We start from the raw sequence: 11265 nt of genomic DNA on the forward strand, positions 1-11265 counted from the left end.
CGTATCACCGCAGATGATCTATTCATCAAGCGTCAAGCCAACCTGCAAACTATCGCAAATCAAAGTGAATAGATATTCAGATATAGACAGATATAGTGAATAGATATAGACAAGTGGCGGTAGATATTCGAATATATAGTTTGGTATTTGATATTCGTTCGAATGAGGTTTTTCTCAAATGTGACAGCCTTAATCGGAACGGAAGAGCAGTGTTTTGTCGTGACTATTGTGTCGTACCGTCACCCAAATGCCCTGCTGCACGCGCTCTACTTCATACTTCAGTCGGAACCGAACAGTGTACAGTGTTCACTAAACTAGTCGCATCCAAAGCAGTATCTAAAGCCCTTGCACTCTTACTATCCTCAATTAAAGTTTGGATGCGTGTCTCTAGTTCTGAAATCTTCTCTGTCAGCCTGACTATCTCCCTGCATCTATCACATGTAAATCCTATGCTGACAGAGAAAGCTATGCTATACATGTTACATGAAGTGCAAGTGACAATAAGAGGAGAAGACATGACTTACCGTGTTTGTTGACTGGCGCGAGTCAATTAAATAAATGAGCGCACGGATGGCACGCTAACAGGGTAGCGAAATACTATCGTTTTGTGCTAGCAATTAATTCGATTGAAGCTAGCGATCACAGGTTTATATGTGATGTTGAGTAAGTTATATTTAGCTTAAACAACAGTGAATGATAGTAAACAGATTCAAAATAGAAATACGCAAACCAACATAGCAGCTCAGCAACTCAGCAGAGCAGACAGGAGTCTGTCAGGTAAAACCATTGACTGTAAAAAAATATGGACGTAGTGTTCGTGACGTCACTCGTAAGTTTCTGAAAAGCATTTTTGAAGCCTAAAGTGGGAGGAGCCGGCCATCGCCATCTTGGCCTCGCATCACTGCTCGTCACTCCCGGAAAACAGAATATGGGCAAATAGGCGGAGCTGAGGAGCCTGGCTATCTGAAACCACGCCCAACTAGCGCGACGTTATGGAGTTAGTGCAGGCTTGGTAGCTAATGCTATATGCTACTCGCAGTACCAAGTCTGCGACTCCACAGGGCATCGCGCTAAAGTGACAGTTGATGATTAAAATCAGAATGCCAATTAAAAGGTCCTGTTTTTGCCCTTCGAAATATTATAATAGTTAAAAGACATAGCTACAAGTGAGACTGTGTATCGTGAATCTGTACAGCTATTCTGCTAGTTTGAAATGTATTATATTATGCAGTAACTTACAATATTACTCTGAGAGAGTGTGTGTGACCGTGATTATGTGCATACATGTCAGTCACTCTTTATTACAGTCTCTGGTCCGTCAGCGCGGATATCGCTCGTCAAGTTCATAGAGCTTTATTATTCAGTCCATTTTAAATTCTGATTTTGGCCGCATCTCAATTCTCAAATGGGTCAAAACATAGATATATTACCTATGAAGTTCAAGTAAATGCGCTAGAAATCCACGCTCATTCAAGGATGTGCATTTATTGCATGGACGGAGAAAGCACCGACACCTGCAGGATTTCATCTGTAACGTTACATAAGCATGTTATAATCTGTTCCAGAGCAACGGCACCGCAGAACGAGTGTAGCCTTTATATCTATAGACGCTTTTAAATCTGAAAACTCCAAAAAGCAACGAAATTGTCAGACATCCATTAGTGCATGTTCACAGAGGAGAACAACTGAAATACACCGCTGGCTGTTCTCTCCAAAGCCACATAGAGAACCAGGCTGTAAACATGTTTTGTTCTGCTGTAAAGTTGGGCATTTTAACATGGGGGAGATCCATTTACATAAAGGCAAGGACGGCAAGTTTGCCCACAGAGATCGCTTTTTAATGTTGCATTATGAGGCAGACGTGCCTGTATGCGCTCGCTCACAGCTTTTTATTGAGGTGGAAACTTTATAAAGGAAAGATATTGTGCGCACACGAACATTCAGGAGCTTTCAACCTTTGCCCCGTGAGTTTTATAACTAAAAGCCGGCTTTATTTTTTAAGCTGAAATAACTATTTAAAGGATCAAGCATCGTTTTCTCCTTGAGGTGGAAAATTCGCTCTCGCCACTCTGTCAACGATGCCGCGGGAAGATTTGTGGATGCTCTGATGTAGATCGAATGCTTTGTCTTTTTAAACTTTATTTAAAGGGGCCGCAAAGCAAACAAGCGTGTTGATCGTTATTTTTGCAGAAAATTCATCGATGGAAAGAACTTAATTATAGTGACATGTTTGCTAACGAAAGAAACCAATTAAAAGCCATTTGTGTGGTGTGGCTTTTGTGTTCATGGTTAAGTGCTTTTCTAATTTGCATTCCCGCTGAAAAACAAGCGTTCGAGCGTAAAAATCTTGCCTATAAATAGTGTTGCAACCTCTCCTCTATTTTGCTTGGGAACTAATGTGGTCGAAACCAAAGTTTACAGGACTGCGTTCCCTGGAATCCTCTCAAACCGAGCACTTCTACATTCCGATTGATTGCCGCCAAACCGCATCATAGCTCATTACCATAAAGTTGACCTGACTTCCGACTCTCCGCGCCGCGCCACCCTCGCCGGAGCTCACCGCCGGCTCTCATTGAAAATTAATGACTTCCGGTGTGAACGCACAGTTAGCCTAACATATCTGCTGCCAAATTATGAGATCATATTAAAAAGATATCTATATGACAGTTTCCCCCAATGGTATCGATGTCAAATTTGTGGGCAGTGAAACAGGCTGAGTGGCTAGTAACTTTGGAAAACTGTTAGCAACAATGGCCGGTGAGCAAAAAAGTGAATGTCATATTACACTTTTAAATGCAAGTATTGGATTTCCGCTTACTCAAACAACTAATGGAACAAATGTTCAAACAAATAAAAAACGGTCTTAAAGTGACAGCATCAAAATGTACCTGCTGTCATTATTAATGTTGATCAAACAATAACAAAAAAGAGAATCTCTCACTGCTCTTCACAGAATCACTTTTGTAACTTTAATAATAATAAACTGGGTTTGAAATTAACTTTCACTCACCGGCCAATTTGGCTACTAAATTAAGTTACCGGTCATTCTTCTACTTTTCATTACAAACATCTACTAGTAAAAAAAAAAAAAAAAAAAGTAAGAGAAATTAACTACGTCACAGTTTACACACACATATACACATATGGATTTTCATACATTCATTTCTTATTCAAACAAAATCCTGTCATCATCCAACCTAGAGGTCTGCACAGGCTTTAAACTTAAGCCCAAACCTGGCCCGTACCAGAAATAATTGAACCCGACCCAAACATTACGGTTATATTTTAAGCCTGAGCCCCCGAACCCGATGTCTGTTTCTTACAGTAAATACCTTCTTTCTTTTTTTTTTGCAATATGCTGTATTTTATGATTGCTTGCAACTATAATAAATGTAAAAAATAGGCTACATGTAGGCTACAAACACCGTTTCACTAAGGCACAGCAGCCCTCTCATCAGCCAGCACACAAGAAAGAAAAAAAAAGAGAGAAAAAGCACGGACTTACTAATTACAAAACTTTTCTGTGGTTGACCAGGTGAAACTGTCACAAATTCCTCTGGAACTCAAACATTATATTAACCTTCAAAACAAAGTTTGCACAGTTGCACAACTATTTACTTCTCAGTACGAGTTGTGAAGGAAGAGAACAGCATCGAGAGTTGATGGTTTCAGCGTGTCCTCTGATTGCGGTGTTGTGACATGCGCAAAACAGTTTTGTAAAATGATAAGATAAAAATGATTCATATTTTACAAAACTGTTTTGCACATTTGCTCCCGTGCGCACTATCTCAGTCACAATCAGAGGAGGATGGCTGAAACTGTGCATACACTTTCTCTCTCGCGTGCTCATATTACGATCACAACACAGCACGCAAACTATATGTATACCCTATATAGTTTTTACCAGTTACAAACACGACCCGAACCGAGGCCATTCATTAAACATTAACCTGAACCGGACCCGAAACCCGTGAGTTTTCCGGGACCCGTCGGGCTCGGGTCGGGTAGCAGACCTCTAATCCAATCATCTCCTCCCTTCCTCTTTCATCCTAATTACCAAAAATGTGTTTTAGGTGGACAGATCAATACAGTACAAAGAACATAAAATATGCAGAATGTTGGAAAATAACACTGAAGCAATAGCGAAGATTAAAAAGCATTTGGTTAACAGAAAAGACAATGCAAATGAACAAGTGCGCCGTTATTTGTTGCATAGTGACGAGTATGTTCAATTTAGCTAGATATGTGCAGATTCTGCTCAATACGTCATGATGACTCAGAAGTCATGTTTAACGTGATAGTTTCATACTCGTGCCGATAAATTAAACTTAATGCACTATTGGAATTGATTTCTAGACATTGTAATGTTATTTTGTATTTTTGCTATTGTTATTCATATTGTATTAACCCCCCACTCCTGTCCCACCCACTCTTTAAAACAAAGTTACGGCACTGTATCGTGATGGAGGATTCATAGCGCCCACCCTACATCAAATGTTGACTTATATCTTACTAAGATGCAGTTATAGTTTATACTATTTATTATAAACATGAATGGGCCACGGTAAACATTTATACAGCTTGTGAACCCTATTTTGTTTTCAAGTCATGTCACCTGTATTTATATAGCGCTTTTTACAATACAGATTGTTTTAAAGCAGCTTTACAGAGAAAACAGGAAAATAATGCAACAATTTTGTTTCCAGAAGAGTGACAGAATGGAGAAGAAAACCTTGGGAGAACCCAGGCTTAGTCGGGGGGCCAGTTCTCCTCTGGCCAATGAATGAACAGTGTATGATTATGATTATAGGTCAAATTGGATTGGAACAATCAGAATATTATCCAGTTCCATCTAGTTGAAGGAGTCACGTGGGTATGGAGACGAGTTTGTTGAGGATAAGTGCTGATGGCTGTCGTGTCGACAACACAGGTGTAGGTGCAGGTCCACCATCTAATCTGGATACGGCCTGGATCCAGCAAACCTCGGGATAAACAGAGAGACTAATATTAGCGTAGATGTCATTCTTCTTATGATGTAACGAGTACATTGAGTGTTATAGGACATTTTCCCAGTTCCAGTTGACCTATTTTATGCAGCCTAACAATTATTTAACTGATTTGAATAAAGAAATTGATAATATAATATGTGTATGCCAGGCTAAAGAAAGATTTTAGTCTAGATTTGAACTGACAGAGTGTGTCTGCTTCCTAGACAATGTTAGGAAGACTGTTCTAAAGTTTAAAGGAGAACTCCGGTGCAAAATGAACCTTTGGTCTAATTACACATTGTTACCTAGTCAACCGTTATCTGAGATTTGTTTTCATGATTATCGAATGTAAATAGTTTTATCTCTAAAAACAGTTTAGCCTATAACGCTAGTATAACGCTAGTATATGGGGCATGGAGTAATGACAAATAAAAATCGCTTGTTAATACCACTAACAAGGCTCAAAATAGCCCCACACTAACACGGTAGCATAATGAGGGTCCCTACATGCAAACCGAAGCATTGAGAACTGTGTAAGTGTCCAGACAGTTTAATAAGAAGATATTTTATACATACAGTCAACTTCACGAATACAGGCAGAAGCCATCTTTGAAAAAAAAACTCTATCAGTCGATCTACGAACCGCCGATCCAAATGCGCTGAACTGTGTAGAATCTCATATGGTCCAGCGCATTTGGATTGGCGGTGAAAACAAATCTCAGATAACGGTTGACTAGGTAACAATGTGTAATTAGACGAAAGGTTCATTTTGCGCCGGAGTTCTCCTTTAAGTGCTAAATAGGAAAAGGATCTACCGCCAGCAGTCGATTTTGATATTCTAGGTATTATTAACATGGCCAGAATTTTGATATCGCAATAGACGTGAAGGACTATAATGCGTTAAGAGCTCGCTCAAGTATTGGGAGCTAAACCATTTAGTGCTTTGTAAGCAATCGGCAATATTTTAAAATGTATACGATATTTAATAGGGAGCCAATGCAGTGTTGACAGATCCGGGCTAATATGGTCATACTTCTGAATATGACCATTAGTCTTTGACAAAAATATTTTTTCAGCCGTTTTCTTAAAACGTTGCTAAAAATTAAAAAAATATTTAACTTACCCACATTCAAGTGTTAATAAAAAAAGATAATATGAAGCTAGAATAAAATAGAGAATCTGTTTGATGTATTCCATGTTCAGATATTCATACAACAAAATATTCTGGGGGGGCTATGAAACTTTTGTGAGTGACTAAAAATGCTAGTTGATAGAAAACTAGGTTAGTGGTGCGGCAGGATTTTGAACCACGGACAAACGCTGACTGCATTTACAGTGAATTGGACTGAAAACTTTCCCGGAGTTTAGCGCCTTAAAATAATCTGATTGCTGATCTGAGAGAAGCGAAATTGAGTTAAAGTCCGCGTGAACCAGAAGTTGCAACGACTTTTCTCAAGTATTGTGACGCATTTCCGAGTGAAACGGAATATTGAACAGAGGGCATGGTTTTACTTTAGCGCTCCTCCTCTCCATCTCTCGCCCACAGCAGAGTAACGGTTCGAGGGGAGTGGTTAAGCGATTAACCAACCCAAGTCGTCAAGCCTACGTCATCAGAAAAAGAACGCCATTCCAGACCCGGAAGTAATTTTTCAGACTTTGATTAAAGATAACTTCGGCAAACAATTTTTTCCTGTGTATTTATTTGCACGGATTAATTGTTCACCACAAGACTAGTAATATCCGCTAACAAAATAGGGTCAATTTTTATTTCATGCCGACTTTAAAAGGTTTGAATAAAAATGTCAGTCTACCAGAGTTACAGGTGCTTGCTTTATTGTAAATGCTCTCGACTTTTAAGATCATCTAACTGCGTGACAAAAATTACATTATTGACGTAATTTTGCGTGCTTTCGTAATTTATTTGCGTAAAAAAATACTTCCTTCCATCTTCGGGCTCCTAAATACCTCATTGATTTTTGGTCTATGTAGTTTTTCATTTCCACCACAACCTATTGGACAGGTTCCAACAGTATTGAACTCTTGCTGAACATGAGCTATAGACATTCAAAATGTTCAGTGCTCGGGGCTCCAGGAACAGGAAGACAATGCTCTGCCAACTTGGAGAGTTGTGCAGGTTTTTATGGTTGAGAAAATCTAAAACGGAGTATCATTGGTGTAACAGTGAAATCTAATGATGTCTCACAGAGGCAACATATCAGGAGAAAATCAGAGGACCCAATGTATTCGTGTGCACAAGCAAAGTGGTCGCAGTCAGATATGAGATATAAACCATGCTAATTCTTGTCCACAAATCCCAACATAATTCTCAAGCTATCCAAGAAAATGCTTATTGGTCTTTGTTTTCATAAAATCTAATGGCATCTGAAGAAAGATTAGGCCTAGAATGCCATAAAACAGGTAATTTGTAACTTTAATAAGCACAATTTATTTACTACAATGGAGCTTAAATCCTGTCTGAAACTTTTCACAAATAAATATTTTTCTGCTAAATTAAACCTAGTTGAGGGATGATATGTTTTTAATTTTTCAGACATAAATGGCAGATTTTTGATCGGTCCATAATTAACCATTTTTCCTAAGTCAAGCTTTTTCATGAGGGGGTTAAAATCTGCCACCTTAAAAATATTAGGGACATCTCCTAAAGAAAACAAATATTTAAACTTTTTTTTTACAAGAGGTTCTAAGATAATATGCAACAGCTTTCAATAGGTAGTGTAAACATCTTCAACCCTGCTCAGTTTATTTCCAATCTGCTTCAGCACACTTGTCTATGTGATTCTGAAGAGCTTGATAAGCTGATTCAGGTGTGTTTGATTAGGGTCGGAGCTAAACTCTATAGGACAGTGGTTCTCTAGGATCTCTGGCTTAATGTGTAGGAAATAGGCTACGTTTACACGTGGACGGCTATTTTCATAACAGACATTTCACCCGTTTTCAAAGATAACATCGTGCACACCTGCCAGTTTTCAGAAAAGTGTTTGTTTACACGAACCTGTGTATGCCGTCAAGAGCATGCCAAACGTGTAGGTGGCAGTGTAACGAGAAGCTCAAGCCCACGTTAGCCCATCAGAATCCCGAAAAGTCACATTCTGTGACTTCGGCTGCCTAAAACTCAGTTTTTCTCAGTTTCAATGCAAACAAAGTTTTCCAAAATTTCCACTCTGGCCAAAGTTTTTAGAAAGAATCCGTTTCAGAGGCGAATACTCAGTTTCATTGTAAACGAAGGGCACAAACGAAGGGCAATGTCTGTTTTTTTCAAAATAACCATGTATGTGTAAACTGATGTCTGTTGCTTTGTGCCATTAAACTGGGGTTAACTTGTATTGGTCTCTTTTCACCTTAGAACTGATGCAGCTGAAAGAGGAGAGTCCAGAAATAAATGAAAAGGAAGATGGAGAAATGTTTTTTATTTGCTCTCATAGTGGAAGGAGTTTTGATCAACATAGAAACCTTAAAGCCCATATGACAATTCACATTGGAGAGAAACCTTTTACCTGCCAACAATGTGGAAAAAGTTTCAAAAAGAAAGGATGCCTTAAACGCCACATGAGTATTCACTCTAGAAAGAAGCCTTACACATGCTCTCAGTGTGGCAAGAGTTTCTGTCAACAAGAACGCTTTATAGTCCACATGAGAATTCATACTGGAGAGAAGCCTTACACCTGCCAACAGTGTGGGAAGAGTTATCATCAACATGGAAACCTTAAATCTCACATGAGAGTTCACAGCGGAGAGAAGCCTTTCGCCTGCCAACAGTGTGGAACAAGTATGAATACAAAAGGAAGCCTTAACAGGCACATGAGAATTCACACTGGAGAAAAGCCATTCACCTGCAAGCAGTGTGGAAAGAGTTTCGCTCAAAAACAAAGCCTTAAAAACCACATGCAAGCTCACACTGGAGAAAAGCCTTTCATTTGCCAGAAGTGTGGAAAGAGTTACACTCTAAAAGAAAGTCTTAAGGCACACATAAGAATTCACACTGGAGAGAGTCCTTACATCTGCCAACAGTGTGGAAAGAGTTACACTAGCAAAGGAAACCTTGACGTCCACATGAGACTTCACACTGGAGAAAGGCCTTTTACCTGCCAACAATGTGGAAAAAGTTATATTCAAAATGGAGCACTTCAAAGCCATATGAGAATTCACAATGGAGAGAAGCCTTTCACTTGCTCTCAGTGTGGAAAGAGTTTCTGTCAACAAGCGAGCTTTATAGTCCACATGAGAATTCATACTGGAGAGAAGCCTTTTACCTGCCAACAATGTGGAAAAAGTTTCATTAAAAAAGAAGCCCTTAAAGTCCACATGAGAATTCACACTGGAGAGAAACCTTACACATGCTCTCTCTGTGGGAAGAGTTTTGATCAACATAGAAACCTTAAAGCTCACATGACAGTTCACAGTGGAGAGAAGCCTTTCACCTGCCAACAGTGTGGAAACAGTTTCACTAAAAAAGGAAACCTTGAAGTCCATATGAGAGTTCACACTGGAGAAAAGCCATTCATATGCCCTCAGTGTGGAAAGAGTTTCGATCAGCAAGGAAACCTTACAGTCCACATGAGAGTTCACACTGGAGAGAAGCCTTACATCTGCCAACAATGTGGAAAAATTTTCACTAAAAAACAAAGTCTTGACCTCCACATGAGCGTTCACACTGGAAAGAAGCCTTACACATGCCTTCAGTGTGGCAAGGGTTTCCTTCAAAAAGGAGGCTTAATAGTCCACATGAGAATTCACACGGGAGAAAAGCCGTTCACATGTAATCAGTGTGGAAATAGTTTCAGACGTAAAATATTCCTTAATAAACACATGAGGATTCACTTATGAGAGCACTCTTTTATATGTGATCAGTGTGGAATGAGTTTCACAGACTGGAAACAATCCTGAATCGTGTAATTGCTCACATTGGAGAGAAGCCGATCGATCAATAACTGAGGAAAGAGTTTCTGATCTAAAGGAAATTTAACCTCTGATACTCAGATGTTTGTCATTGGCTCATTGTTTAATTGTTCTCAGGTGTAACTTGTTAGTCATTAAACCTTGTGTTATATTGCCCTCATGTTTAATTGTTCCTTTGTCTACCTTTGTTGTTTGTGTTGGCGAGTTGAGTTCATGTTAATTTCATATTTCAAGTGAGGTAGTGATGAGAAATCGAGGCTTTCTGAAGCATTTGAGGATTGCTCTGAGCTTTCAGTGCGCATTAGCAAGATCTTGTTGTCGGTCTTGTTTTCTCCACCATATCTAACATCATCGTGGAGCAGAGGATATACATTTTGAAAAAGTATGTGACCAGTCAAAGCTTCGGAAGAACTCTTGTCCATAACATGGGATCAATACAATTCTTTCTAATTTATCTAATCTAAATAATTTGTGCCAATGAGACTACAACTCGTGTCATGTGTAGCCTGGTCAATGGAATCACATGTTTAATAATATAAAATACATGTATGTGATCATAAGCGAGTAGTTGAAAAAATATTTTGTGTGAGCAGTGTCCTGTTCGGGGTCTCTGAGACCCCAGCTATAAAACATGATTAAATGCAATAGAGGTGTGACATGCATTCAGTTTCTGTCTGGTGTTGAGGTTACAGTTGACTCAAAACTATTCTATTGAATGCCAAATAAGTGTACACACACAACAAAGTAAATCTAAAGTCAAACACCATGTGCTTTTGCAACTGTGCGAAGGTGAAAGGCGTATTTTACAAGGATGTTTGAGGGACGAAGCTTGTGCAACGGTTTTTAGTTTTTGGGGTTTTTTTCAGGACGAAAAAATGATGACCTTTAATCTCTTCGACAGCCTCTGTAGTCCCATTTAGCCACGAGACGCGTTACGGATTTTAAAAAAATCATGAGTGGGGTACTATTGATGTATTTTATGTCATAGATTAAAATGTGAAAGTGTCTGAACTTGTGTTCACTGCAGACATTATTCTCTCTCTCTCTCTCTCTCTCTCTCTCTCTCTCTCTCTCTCTCTCTCTCTCAAAATATAGTCGTTTGCATGTCTTGATCTCCTACTGACAGACCTCGAAGTGACAGGATAATAATTTCCTTTTTATGCATCAGGTAGGGTTGCAAAGCGCCATTTTTTTTTTAAACCAGCTGTCCCGATAACGCATTAAGTTTGAAGCTTCAAACGTCATCAATCACGTGGTATTGTCATTTCGATACAAGCATCGGTACAGTGTATGTGATACAATAGCGCTTTGAATACTGATTCGTCGCCCTGTAAGTAAGGTTTGTTTATTTTGTTTATGT

The 11265-nt window shown here is 39.1% G+C and overlaps 1 protein-coding gene across 4 annotated transcripts in view; it reads left to right on the forward strand.

Annotated features, from left to right (window-relative positions):
- LOC307004293 (uncharacterized protein) overlaps positions 1-10061 on the forward strand; it is a 29160-nt gene extending 19099 nt beyond the window's left edge. For all 4 annotated transcript variants that reach the window (XM_079623399.1, XM_079623398.1, XM_079623401.1 and 1 more), the window contains one exon: positions 8353-10061. In XM_079623399.1, the coding sequence (XP_079479525.1) occupies positions 8353-9833 (1481 nt within the window). In that variant the 3' untranslated portion in view covers positions 9834-10061. The remainder of the gene's footprint in view (positions 1-8352) is intronic.
- Positions 10062-11265: the final 1204 nt, after the last annotated feature.

This window comes from Phoxinus phoxinus (assembly GCF_949152265.1).
Source record: "Phoxinus phoxinus genome assembly, chromosome: 9".
In the NCBI taxonomy this organism is placed as follows: Eukaryota; Metazoa; Chordata; class Actinopteri; order Cypriniformes; family Leuciscidae; genus Phoxinus; species Phoxinus phoxinus.